Source organism: Schistocerca cancellata, chromosome 5 (genome assembly GCF_023864275.1).
Source record: "Schistocerca cancellata isolate TAMUIC-IGC-003103 chromosome 5, iqSchCanc2.1, whole genome shotgun sequence".
Lineage (NCBI taxonomy): Eukaryota > Metazoa > Arthropoda > Insecta > Orthoptera > Acrididae > Schistocerca > Schistocerca cancellata.
The window spans coordinates 242,387,787-242,402,488 of NC_064630.1; the positions used below are offsets into that span (position 1 = coordinate 242,387,787).

Sequence of the window (14,702 nt, forward strand, 5' to 3'; positions counted from 1 at the left end):
ATACTGGTAAAGCTTTACAGGGGCCCATCTTACAAGAGCACGTTTGTAGACAGAGACAGAGAGATTGTAATTAAAATTTTAGACATCTGTGATGCATTAAATGTGAGGCTGACAGCAAATTATATTGGGAGGGGGGGGGGGGGAGGCAGTGAAAAACTGTGACTCCCACTGAACCAAACCCAAGAGCCAAGCCTGCATTCAACCGAGACTTCACTTTCACAAACAAATTGTCACTTTCTAAACTAATTTAATTCTCTAGGTAGCCTACAGATCACTCTATCACCACTATGTTTACTCTGATTAAAATAACTTTGTGATTAATGTTTCAGTTAGCTAAGTGGTTGGTGCCAGTCGCCATCCAATTGCAGTTCTTTCTCGAGCGACACGTGCTTGCTGTGTTGCCTGTTTTGTGGGTACATGGAGTGCCTTGTGAAGGTTGGCTGTCTGCCCCCCCCCCCCCCCCCCCCCATCCCCCGCTCCATCCCCAGTCAGTGCAATCTGTCAATCACAAAGTAATTTTAACCAAAGTAGAAATACAATTTTTGCATACATTGGTTTTGCCGAGTCACAAATTAAACTGTCATTTCCCAATCTAGTATAGAGTGACTGTATCACAGTCCATGGTGTGTCACCACAATAGATTTTTCTTTTACAGCAAAGTAACTATTATTATATCACAGACAGTGCAAAAGATGTTGTTGTTGTTATTGCTGTTGTTGTTGTAATTTTCAGTTTGAGGCAGCTCTCCATGCTAGTATATCCTGTTCAAGCCTCTTAATCTCTGAATAAGTAATGCAACCTACATCCATTTCAACCTGCTTACTGTATCTATGCAGGGTCTCGCTCTACAATTTTCACCTCTCACTTCCCTTCATTACCAAACTGACTAATTTGGTGCATCAGGATGTGTCCTATTAACCGATCACTTATACTTAAGTTATGCATAATTTTTTTTTCTTCCTTGTTTGAATCTATACCTCCTCCTTTGTTGCATTGATTGACTGTTCCATTGTCTCTTGGTAGAATATTTTATATGTTATGAATGGAAACACTCACAACACTGGTATAATATTATACAATATTTATTATCTATTTCACAAACCGGTTTTTGGCTGTTACACCTTCATCAGATACGAAGATAAGTTTAGTTATTCAGTCTACTATCTAATCAAAAGCATTCTTCGAAACACCAAATTTCAATAGCTTTTATTTTTTTTTCATGTCTAAACTGTTTATTGCCCTCGTTTTACATCCTTACAAGGCTACACTCCAGAAAAATGTGTTTTAACACTTAAATTCACATGACACGTTAACAAATTCTTCTTTTTTGGAAATGGTTTTCTTGCTATTGCTAGTCTGCATTTTGTATCCTCTCTGCTTCAACCATCATTGGTTATTTTGCTGCCCAAATACTACTACTACTACTACTCATTTCATAATCTAATTCCTTCTGTATCACCTGATTTTACTCTTGTTTTACTTTTTTTTATGTTTCTCTTATACCCTCATTTCAAGACACCCATTCTGCTCAACTGCTCTTCAAATTAGTTTGTTATATTTGACAGGATTACAGTGTCTTTGACAAACCTCAGCATTTTTATATGCACTGGTCCAAATTTGTCCATGGTTTCCTTTACTGCTTGGTCAGTGTACATACTGAACATCAACACAGATAAGCTATAACCCCGTCTCACTTCCTTCTCAACCACTGCTTCCCTTTCATGTTCTTCGACCAACTGGGGAAGAAATATACATGATTGTGTACTATCTGAACGATCTTCAGTTTGCAGATTATATTTTTTCCTTTTTTTTTTAACTTCAGATTCAGAACTCTTACAAACAATCGATGATTTCAATAGAATTAGCAAGTGAATAGGCTTTTAAGTTAACTGAAGTCGGAGGAAAATTTTGTGTAACCTGCATGCTGAAAGAGAGGCGCTGATGATGTTACTGAATCAGGTCAAGAAATCGTGTTCTTGGCAACTAACAACAATAAGCGGATAAATATTGTGAGGAAGAAGCAGGAGAGACCCAAAAAAAAAATAATAAATAAATAAATAAATAAATAAATAAAAAATAAAAAAAATAAAAAAAAATAGTCATGAAATTAATATGGCAAACAGAATCCTATTTTTGACAGTAAATTTACGAACCTGGGTGCACATTTGATTCTGGCTGACAGCAGTAAGACATGGAGCTTAAATGATCGGACTACCCAGGAGTTGAGGCTGTTTTGGTGGGAAATAGAATTTAATATTATGATAATTTGTCCGTATCCACACTCTTGAAATCTTAAGAATAATCTTTGTCACACAGTTCACCTTCAATGTAGCTTATCCAGCTGATAATGGTTGATCATTTCTGTAACACGCTTAAGCTGAAGCATCAATCATGAAGTTATGTTAACTGAATTATAGTAAAAATTTGATTGAAAATTGAGTCAAAAGATTTCTCGTAATCTGTGAATGACAGACAAAATGGTGATTCCACATTTATTGCTCAGTTTTTTAGTTTTGGTCACAACTTGCAAATGGCCCGTTGTGCTGCATCCACATCTAAATCCAGTTTGTCCCCTTTACCTGCATCTAATATTCTATGCAGACAGTGGTAATTTTAGTGAATATGCTATACTCTGTGGAGGGGGCTGAGGGTAATATTCTACATACTATATGGTAAGTCAAAGTCTCAACCCTCTGGGTTACATGCATTGTGATTGACAATGTTGACTGGAGACTTAAGATCCCTACTGATCAATACATAAACTGATCATGTTGATTCAGAACGTCTCAGACATGGGCTGAGATCATTGTGAACATAGGTCTTCTGAGGTTTGGCACTGTTCATATCTCGACAGACTTTGTGAGTCCTGGCAGGCTGTATTGATATTGTGTACAACTATTTGTTATTCCCTTTCCTGATCCCAACATTTGCCACTTAAAGGTCTGTCATAACCTTGCATTTCCTAAAGAGATGTGTATCTTGTGTTCATTATGAATTTGGGACAAGAAAAAAACTAGTACAAGTAATGAAAGAAGAAAGAGGTATTCACCAGACTAAGTGCAAGTAATTGTTTGATGTCTATACAAATATATATTGCTCCTATCACAATTCTATTTTATGAGATTGTTTTGTTTTGGTCATCATTACATATCTGAAATTAGTAATACTGTAGAGAAATGACGATTTAGCCCAATTTTAAAACTGTTAGTTAATATAAGTTTCATCGCCAACTTAATGTAATGTTATCAGCTGCTTGCTTTACCAACTCATTGGTTAGTTTGCATTTTACATACCCTTAAAATAATTAATTCTTTACTTTAAACTAATACTTGAATGTGGCACATCACATTACTTTTTAACAAGGTAGGAAAAGACAGATTGCTACTTACTGTAAAGAAGACACGTCAAGTGACAGACAGACACACACACACACACACACACACACACACACACACACACACACACACACACACAAAGCAAAAAAGCAATCACACCTCATGCACACATGACTGCCAATTCCAGAATATTTTTAAATAAAGTTGTTAGTGCATGACAGAGAGCTCCTCAAAATGTGATCTAATGCTTTTTTTTACACACAGGGCAAATCATTGAGTCTGATTTGTGGTGCCCTGCGATGGCTGTTGGACCACGAGACAAGGTGCCAGGCAGACCTTGAAGCTCAGGTGGCAGCCCTGACTTTACAACTGGAAGAACTAGAGGTAAGGAAATAATATAACCAAGAATAGGATGGTTATTGGATTGCAATTATATAGAAAAATCAAGGATTCCCAAAATTCTGCCAGCTTCTGATAATTATATTTTGAAATAGTTATTTTGTTTTTCTGATCTGTTGAAGTGTACATTACAATAGTAGAAGAGCCTTGTGAAATTTAAAACTCTTCCTGCTTACAGCTAGTTCCTTGAATATTCTGGCGAACTGCCAGATGTCAAGTGACTCAAATTTGTCAGTTTGCCAAAATCTCGTGAAACAATATAAGAACCCTGAGTCCAGTATACATGCAGCATAAATGCATTTACCTTATGTTTCAGTCTCTCTTAATTCTTTGTATAGTGATCATATAGTAGATTCTCTTTAATACTCTACTTGGCAAATGTGTATCTTATGGTGTCTTGCAGTTAGGTATTTGTTATAACTTCCTTTGCACGCAAGGTGGTTCTTTAGTGGATACAGGAGTGAGGAAAAGATGCCTTTCATGAAAAGGGAGTTCAGATATTAATATATTCTACATCTAACATCAAATAGCAAAAATAATACATATCTTTGTTGCTGAATTAACAGCGTAAGTTTGTAATCATGTACAAAATATTTATAAATCTGTCACTCTCCAATACAATGTCTATTCAGATGTTGAGCCCTGGGTACTATGAAAGTCTGTAAATATTATTCAGATGGCAAACACAAAAAATGGGGCTCTGTGCATGAATGGTGAAACTCAGGTACACCTGTCGCTGGAGCTCCAGAGGAGGGATGCTTCCTCTCACTGGCACTAGTGCAATCGTTCGTGGCAGGGCCCTCATGCCACAGTGGTAGCGGTAGGAAACGTGGCAGCATAAGTACCGTATTATTTATACTGTTGTTCTGTTCCATTAGATATTTTGTTGTCTGTTGAATATGAAGGTGTTGATAATGATGCTGGGTACATGCAGACTTCCAGTATTCCGTCTCACCCAACAGCTAAGATATAGGCTTGTTTTGTACTCTCATTTATTTAAAATTATCTTCAGATTTTGTGTCCTTTTGCAGTCATTTCAATGTGAAAGGGAGTTGAAACTGCAAAATGATGAGTCCGGTGGAATTGTGTTTGTCATATTGTGACAATCTGGCGTGTACAGGTCATACTGACATAGCAGTTGTTGCGAGTAAGGTTTCACTTGTTCATTGGAACGAAATGACTGATATAAGTAAGACAGCTTCAGATAGTTGTGGGACAGGCTTTGTTGACTTGCCAACAAATTTTGTCTGTCTGGATTACATATATTTCATAAAAATGAGCGGTTTTGATTTCATCAGACCATCTTCACATCAGAGTATGTAGATTACAAGAGTAACCTGTCAGTTTATATATACAAATTTACATGTTTCATGTTATTGCAATGATTTAGACTGTAACTTTGTGTTTAGAAACTGATGGGTTACTCTTGTAACTAAAACACATGGGGCATTACAGACTGGCCCTCTGATTTTATTTATACTTGTAGGGTTTGAAGCTCAATGCCTGAAAAAAAAAATTATGTATTTATATATATAAATCTCTGAACATCATCGTTGAAGATTAGAAGATTTACAAGCACTGTTAAGTACAAAACAATTCCACCTAATTAACATAACTGTTGGTAACTGAGTGCATAGCATAAAAATCATACAATCGTAGATGAAAAAATAAATTAACAAATATTGAATCGTAATTTTTTAAATAAACACATATTTTAATTTTCAGTTACTAATTGCATGAAAATGAGAGTATTCACAGTAAATTAAAATTTGATAGTAAAATATTAAACATTAAATGAATTATGAACTTGCAAAATGACTTTTAAGTCCACATTTTCATGGTTTTGAGTTATGGGCACAGCAATGTTCCAATACCCAACATGCATCACTTAATACCAATGAGACTTTAGTCCCTAACTTCTGTACATTATTTCCAGTAACAGAACATTCTTGTTTACTGGCAAAACAGCCTTAGTCCAGGACTTAAGTCGTTTTGCTTGTAAGGTAATGATAATTGTTAACATATTCATGTACAGATTCAATTTGGTAAAACGTCTGTATTACTTTTTTTTGCTTGGTACACCTGTGATATGTTAGTTGAAAACAAAAATGGCATCTGAAAGCAGTTCTTTATATATTGGTGTTGTTGAAAATAATGTCCAAAAAAGGAGGAAAGGAATGAAATTGGCTGTAGAATACAAGAGAGCTACAATAAAGCATGCTAAGGTTAAAGGTTTGGAGCACGTAAATCATGTGAGGAAATTAGTTTCAGCTAGACAAACAGGACCTATTTGTGGGTAAGCAATTTGGATTTAATTTTGTTTCACAATATTGTTGTACACAATATTCTTGTACACATCATGTAGCTTACTGAGACTGGTAATTATTAGTAATGCAGACTCTTGTTTATAAAAAATTTTCACATTTCAGATGCAGGAAACAATGTCTTAACTTGATTTCCATAAATGCATTGTTAGAAGCAGTTAGTTACATGAACAGTTTTGACACTAAGAATGAACAAGGGACAAACTGAAAGTATTGCCATAAAAACGCGAAGAGGAAGGAAAGACGAGCCTGGTACTAGGGCAGCTATGTTCAAATACTGTGTTAAAGATTCAGACAAGCAGATGGAGGTGTGTAAGAAAGCCTTCCTCAGTGTTTATTGTGTTACTGAATCCAAGATGAAGAGATTGTGTAAGTTGCTGATTGGTAGCAAGTTTCCTAAAGGCCAACGTGGAAAACACAAACCAGGGAATGCAAAAGAGGCTGATATACTTGCTACTATTCATGCTGGTAATGCGTCATTTCTAACTAAACAAACCCACTATGGAAAAACAGATGTTTTCTACTTAAACAGTGAACGAACTGTGGAAACTAAGCATGAAATGTTTCTTCTCAAATATCCTGATAGTAATGTATCTTACCACTATTATCACAGATATTTCAATAACTGTTTTCGTTTGAGGTTTGGTAGGCCCAGTACAGACACATGCATTACGTATGAAGAACTGAATGTTAAAGTGAAAAGCAGTGCACTTAATGATTGTGCTAAACGTGGACAGACTCTACACGTTGAAGGACGTGTGTGAACACATAGTCAGCTGTAGTGCTAAAGGAAATTTTACAGTTACAGTTGTTGAAAGTGAGGATGTTTATGATTACAACTGGTGGTCACATTATTACAAAAGAAATGCAAATTTCATAGAGATGTCTGTTACGGACGTTCCTGGAGATAAAAAGGTATCCTTCACTGTTTCAAGTTTTATGGACTTCTGCTTTTCTGCAGAACAGATCGGAATAGTTGTGGCAAAACCATTCATAGAAGGAATAATTCTACATTCTTTCATCCTTGGGCCAACATATCCGTACGTACCAGAACTATCACAGAGACATGCTTATCCAAATGGTATGTGTCCAATCAGTGAAAATAAAATTATTAAAGATATATGCAAAATTGTCAAGTACATTCCTGACTGTAATGAATCCAAAGCATTTTATGAGATAATTTCAGCTTGGGAATCAAAGACAAATGAGTAAAATTGCAATTCTGTTTTGGAAATTTTGTCCTGTATGTTTATTTCCCTGGATGATTTACTGTTCTGTGTATTCTGAATGTGTTTTTCAATTAAGAAAATACATTATTATGTTTTTATATGCCAGAATTTTGTTACGTAAGAAGCAAAACTGAAGTTAATTTGAAAAATGACTTAAGTTCTTTTTTAAACCAAAATTTGAACATGAAGTAAGTACAAGATCATGCTTTTGTAATGACAGTCTTATTTAGTTTTGATGTATGTAACATATAATGCAATAATTTATTGCAATATTCACTTCAGTAAGATAATAGATAGTTTTTTGTTGTTTCTGAAAATGTACCGCTAAGGACTTAAGTCATTTTGCAAATTCACGATTCAAATAGAAAATGAAATACTTTTTCTTATTTCTAGATATTGAACAGGATTATTGATTTATACAATTTCTTCTCAGTTAACAATGAGGTGTTTCACAGGTCTGCATCAAATTTTAATCAATTTTCATATGAGCAGTAATAAAAAATAAGAACTTAATTTCCATTTGATAACAAGTATCTGAGATCTTGCTGTAAGGTAATCCCTCCAAGTCTTTTTATGTGAAAAGTCTTAAATTTTTTTTGCATAAAACAATCGTTACTAACATTCTACAACTTTGTTATTCATGTCTACATATTTCCAGCCCTTTGCTGTTAGAGGGCTCTGAATTGTAACATGTGACTTAGTGGTGTGTAACGTAACTATGTCGGTGCGAGAGAAACAGAGTGCTGTAATCAACTTTTGAATTCGAAGAGTTTGTCCACACATGGAGCACCCTCTCCTTCAACATGACAATTCTAGGCCAAACGCGACTGATGCAACATCTGCAACAATCAGTTATGTTGGGTTGTCTGTCATCGATCAAGCTCCATACATTCCCAACTTGGCCCCATCTGATTTTCATAGGGCTTCACTTTGATAGTGATGAGGCGGTGCAAGCTGAGGTGAGGTGATAGCTCCATCAACAAAGTCAAAATTCTACAGTGACGGTATCAACAAACTGATCTCTTGCTGGAAGAAATGGTAACTATGTTGAGAAATAAATATGCATACATGAAGAATAAACATGCAGAATGTTAATAACATCTGTTTATTTTATATTGATTTAAGAATCTGCACATAAAAAATCTGGAGGCATTTCTTTTCACCACACTTTCGTAGAATTTTTAAAAAAGTAAAAAAAAGAATCTGCTGCTAATCAGATTGCAATACTTTCATGATACGTAGCTACCAGCAGTTATGTTAATAGGATGTAATTATTTTGTACTTAACAGCTATTGGAAAACTTCTAAACTCCAAAGACTTTTTTTCAAGTTATTTTGAGGATTGTGTTGTACAGTTTTAGAAAATTAATGTCTGGGTGCTGAACTACAAATCCTACACTTACGAAGAAAATCGAAGAGGGCCAGTATGTAAAGTCTCCTTATCATCTGCAGGCAGTTTGATGAAACCAATTTTACAAATATTTGCAATCTAGATGGACAGTAAACTTTTTGGACAACTGATATTGGGTTTTCTCCAGTAAAGGACAGTATGTTATCCATCTGAAGTATTGGCTTTGGTGTGGGTTGGGAGGATTGGCTCTCACTGAGGTTGTACCCTGGGGAGAGGAGGGGGGACGCAACCCTCCTCACTCTCGCAGACATTTTCATTGCCTGAGAGTCCCTAAAAAGTCGTCATGAGACAGTCGCAAGCTTTTTTATGAGGAAAGACTTCTCACGAAATGCATACATTCATATTCAGCAAGGCACTGATAACCAACACTGCCATCAGTAATGTTAAACTCCTTCAAAGTAATATCAGAATGCAGAGATGTATTTACTTTCTGTGACAGTTACTTTTGATCTTAGAGTATTGATGTTTTTCATTGTCATCACCACCACCACAACCACCACCACCACCACCACCACCACCATCAGTGTTCTGCCATAGGATAGGTCTTCACATGTAGCTCTCCATGCACTCTTGTCATTTGTGACCGTCTTTGTTTTCTCATAATTGTTTCCTATCCTTACACTATCCACAACCTGGTAGCTTCTGTGTCTTCGTCTTCTTCTTCTTCTTCTGCCATTCACTGTTCCCTCATAGCGTTCATTCTCTTCCAGTGTCCAAGCCAACAGTGTTTCCTATACCTGATTATCTTTATAATTTCTCTCTCTTCCCCCACTCTTCTCAGCACCTCCTCATTTCTCACTTTGTTTACTCATGCTATCCCTTTCATCTTTCTCCAAACTCATGTCTGAAACGCTTCTATTCTTATTTCTTCCTCTTTTCTCAGTGTCCACATCTCAGCTCCGTATAATGCCAAGCTCCATATAAGCACTTCGCCAGTCTCTTCCTCAGGTACTTGTACATGCATCCACATAGAAGCCTCCTTTTCTCATTAAATGCATTCTTGGCGATCACTGTACGTCTTTTCACCTCCTTATTACATCTCATGTCACCTGTAATTATACTTCCTAGATATTTGAAAGCACTAACTTATTCTGTATCTTTCTCTCCTAACTTTGTAGTTCTTCTTGCACTTATCACCATACATTTTGTCTTTTTCTCATTAATTCTCATTCAAATTTCCTCACAGGTGTTATTTAATTCTTTTAATATTCCGGTCATAGTTTTTTCGCTCTCTCCCAATAACACCATTCATCCACAAATCGGATACATTGTAGTCTCCTACTACCAACACACACTCATCTTTTTCATTTTAAACATTTCTGAATAATGTGCTCCAAATATGTTTTGGAGAGACAGCAGCTGTGTTTCACTCACCTTCCAATTGTACTTTCCTCTGTCATCTCATTCCCAATCTGTATTTGTATTTTCTGTTGTAGGTATAGGTTCTTAAACACCCTCCTACCCCTCCAGTCAACAACATTCTTCCTTAAAATGTCCATTAATTTATTCCACTGTACTCGATCAAAGGCTTTATCCAGCTCAGTGTAAACAGTATAAACTTCTCTTTCCTCTTTCAATGTATCTCTCACCTATAATTCTCAGCAGTCCAACTGCATGCCTTGTACCTTTTCCTCTTTTAAACCCATACTGTTACTCTGCAATACTTTTTTCCAGTCTTCTGTGAAGTCTCCTATTTATCACCTGTAGTGGAACTTTTGTTGCGAGGGAAATCAAACTTACAGTTATAAAATCCTCATATTTCTTGTGATTGCTTTTCTTCTCAATTGGTATCATTACTGCTGAGAGAAAGTTGTCTGGCCATTCACCTTTTTTATACATCTTATTACATAGATAAGTTAGCTCTTTCACACCACTACTCCCAAGGCTCTTAAACACATCTGCGGGTAATCCACCAGTTCCACTTGCTTCGTGGTTCTTCATCTCTCTTCAAGCCCTTTCTACTTCTCCTTCCAAGATGCAGCATCCTTTGTCCTCTTCTACAACTCTTGTCTAATTCTTGTTACTAATTAACTGTTTTAATTTTTCAGTATTGAGATTTTACAGTGTTCATATGTAGTTGTTTTCATATATCCTTTAAATTTTTTTACTTCAGTACTGAGAAATTAAATTTAATTTTTAGTTAAAAATTCACACAAAATGTATGTTTTAAACTGGTGTATTACATTTACAATGTTTAATACCCAGGCAGAAAATGCAGTTGACTGGTTGGGTCAGCAGGCTCAAGGAGTGGAACTGAGAAACAAATTAAACACGATTGCACGGCAACTCAGTTCTATTCACAAGAGAGAGGAGAAGTTGCACAGCCTAAGGAACAATGTCAAAAAGGTCAGATAAATTTCTTAAAATTTATGACAAACAGCAATAAATAATAATAACAGTAGTAGTAGTAGTAGTAGTAGTAGTAGTAGTATTGATAATAATATGAAAAGGGTAGTTGCTACTCACCATATTGTGGACATGCTGCATTGCAGTAGCCACAACAAAAAGACTGTCAGAAAGTGAGCTTTTGACCAAATAAGCCTTCATTGGAAATAAATAAAATACACACACACAACTGCAACTCATACACACATGACCACAGTAAGCCAGACTGCAAACAACGGCGCATGATGGGAGAAGCAACCAGGTGATGGGTGTAAGGAGGAGGCTGGGGCGGGGGGGGGTATGGGTAGCAGGATAGGTGTGGAGGATAGTAAAATATTGCTTGAAGGAGTGTACAGGAACAAGGTGGAGAGAGGGTAGGGCAGCTAGGTGCATTTGGGAGGTTAGATCGAGGGCTGGGCCGAGGAGAGCAGGTAGTGGAAAAGGAGAGAAGTAAAAGGACAGTGCGCGCTTTGGTGGGATAGAGGGCTGCGCAGTGCTGGAAAGGAACAAGGAACGGGCTAGATGGGTAAGGACAATAACTAACAAAGGTTGAGGCCAGGAGGGTTATGGGGACGTAGGATATGTTGCAGGGGGAGTTCCCATGTGCACAGTTCAGAAAAGCTGCTGTTGGTGGGAAGGATCCAGATGGCACAGGCTATGAAACAAACATTTGAAATGAAGAACTTTGTGTTGGGCAGTGTGGTCAACAGCATGGTGGTCCAGCTGTGTCTTGGCCAGCTTTCATCGGTGGCCATCATGAGGGCAGACAGGTTTTTGGTTGTCATGGCAATGTACAATGAAGCACAGTGGTTGCAGCTTAGGTTGTAGATCATATGACTGATTTCACAGGCAGCCCTGCCTTTGATCCCCCCCAAGGGGCTCATGACTCTTTGATGAGTACATGCTTGGCTACGTGGGCCCCCAGCCTTTGCAATGCTATTTTCATTTCTGTGCTGCATGGTATAAATATTTAAATATTGGCCAATATTTAAATTCAGAGTAGCACTTGCACTCTAAATCCTCAGTTATTTGTTGGATGTGTTCCAATATGTATCTTCTCTGACAATGTTTGCCATCTCCAAATCCCTATAATATCGTGGAAGTTATTTGCTCATGTCTTAGCACATATCCCATCATCCTCCCTATTGAGGGGAATGTAGGATTATTGTAGGGAGAGTTCCCACCTGCATGATAGTCATTGTACTTTACTGACTTAGCCCCTTCCCCTGTTCCCATTCCAGCAGTACACAGCCCTCTATTCCACTAATGCACCCACATTCTTTTTATTCCTCCCCCCCCCCTCCCGCCCCCCCGCCCCTCCACACACACCAGCCTGCCCTCCGTCTAACTTCCCTGCTGCACCTACAGGGCGTGATCAATAAGTAGTAGGACTGAATTGATTTAAATTTTTTTATTAAACTAACTGGTACAAATGCTTTGAACCTGGGAAAGAGGAAGAAATCTGCTGGTGACAGATCTGGACTGTAGGGAGAGTGAAGCAACATGACAACTCTGTGCTTGGCCAGGTGTTCCAAAACCTGCAGCTCGCAGTGGCTTGGCACTTAGTCATGGTGCAGCTTTCAACAAGCAGCGCTGTCTGGCCGCACTCAGAGGATATGTTTGTACAACCTTTCAAGCACTTCCACATAAAATTTCTCATTCACAGTTTGTCCAGGGGTCACAACCTCCCAGTGAACCACACCATGACTGTCAAAAAAGCAGATGAGCATAGTTTTGACCCTTGACTTGCTCATTTTGGCTTTCTTCGGACGTGGGGAATTGTGCCACTCAGTGCTCTGGTGTTAGGTCTTCGGGTCATACTCAAAACACCATGATTTGTCACCAGTAATCACATCGTGAAAAGAATATGGGTTTTCTTGGGCACAGTTCAGAATTTCCTGTGAAATTTGCACATGATCAGTTTTTGTTTGTCAATCGGGATTTTTGGCACAAACTTGGCACACACCTTTCGCATGGCCAAATCCTCGGTAACAAATTTTTGGATGGTACTGTATGAAATCCTTATCTCATCAACCATCAGACGAATGTTTAAGCACCAGTTGGAGCTCAGTAGCGCCTTCACCTTGGCCACATTTTCTTGAAGTTGATGGGCGACTAGTGCACTGGTTGTCTTCGATGAGCTCTCGCCCCTCTCGGAATAGCTTGTGCCACTCGAACATTGTTGAGCGGCTCAGGGTAGCATCATCGCAGGCGTCCTTAATTATTCCGGGGATCTCCGTCAAGGTTTTCCCGAGTTTCACGCAGAATTTGGTGGCGTAGTGCTGCTCGAGATGTTTTCTCCATCTTGAAACGCGACCGCACTACTGAATGGAGGACCAAAAAAATTGACGTGCTCACTCTACACTTTCCTGCAGGTGACTGGAAAAAATATTCGTCTCTCCAAAAGCTTCTCACTACATACTCGGGTGGTCTGACCCCCTCCACCACTCCGTTCGCGCTGAAGAAATTCAGTCCTCACACCTTGTAGGTGCCCTACCCTCTTCCCACTTCGTTTCTGTATGCTCCCACAAGCAGCACTTCACTGTCCCCCACCCTTACTGTACATCCCTTCCCCTCCCTGCCTCAGCCTCCTCCTTACCCCCACCATCTAGTTTGCTTCTCCCATCAAGTGCTGCTGCTGCTTGCAGTCTTGGCCTTGTGTGTGTGTGGGGGGGGGGGGGGGGGGGGGGGGGGCGCCCGCGCACGCATGTGCGTTATAAAATTAGAGAGATTTGACGACACCTGAGGTACAGGCAGTTAATTTTACCCATGCAACAGCTGTTAATGGAATTTCAAAGAGGTTCCAGTGTATGAGTACAAGGGTAGTAGGTATATAATTTTCAAACATTTATCACAAGAGCTTTGAGGGAGAGACAAAAAGTACAGAAAAATGTCCTCAGTGAATGTGAGTGGCTACAAATACACGTTTACATTGCTTTGTACCTTTTCTTTATCTGTAATAAAGTCAACTAGCATTATTTTTAAAAGGAACTTTGGATCGTGCCTGTCTTTCTCACTGTTATTACATTCCCGTAATAGTTCTCTCTGTGCTACTTACTATACTCAGTTTTGTCCTATGTTTTCCTCTGCTGCTTGCAAATGTATGATTTAGGATACTGAAACTTTGATCTGTTTTGAACATTTGCTAATCATGCTATGTTTCTCTAATAGTGCTCTTACATTATATTTTCTGTTTTACATCCTACAGGAGGCTAAGAATACTGATAAGAAATCTTCCCAAAGATCTGAAGAGTCTCCATCAGTTCCTGCAATGAGAGATTTAGTTACTGATGAAGATGAAATTTTGTTAGAAGAATATGAGGAAAGTAATTGTGAAGATGGCACCATTGACGCCACTGAGGATGAAGAAGATGAAGAGAACCAGCTGGATGAGCCAAAGCCAACCCAAGTACTTTCACTAATATAATGTGACTTATTGTAGAGTAGCTATAAAAGTGTGTGTAAAATATGTCCGTGTGTCAAGATATTGATGTATCTGAAGAACAAGTGAGCAGGCAGTCATGTGTCAATTGAACAAAATGTTTGTCAACTGGAGGGGTTCTGCGAGTAAATAATAAAGAAAAGTGTAGTATAAGTAGAAACACTGTAAAATATTGAAT

At 38.1% G+C, this 14,702-nt stretch overlaps 1 protein-coding gene across 1 annotated transcript in view; it reads left to right on the forward strand.

The window, feature by feature from the left end:
* LOC126188286 (ATP-dependent DNA helicase DDX11-like) overlaps nt 1-14,702 on the forward strand; it is a 139,393-nt gene that overhangs the window by 13,192 nt on the left and 111,499 nt on the right. Inside the window, exons 2-4 of the mRNA XM_049929870.1 lie at nt 3,600-3,719; nt 10,903-11,043; nt 14,291-14,491. Of these exons, the coding sequence (XP_049785827.1) occupies nt 3,600-3,719; nt 10,903-11,043; nt 14,291-14,491 (462 nt within the window). The remainder of the gene's footprint in view (nt 1-3,599; nt 3,720-10,902; nt 11,044-14,290; nt 14,492-14,702) is intronic.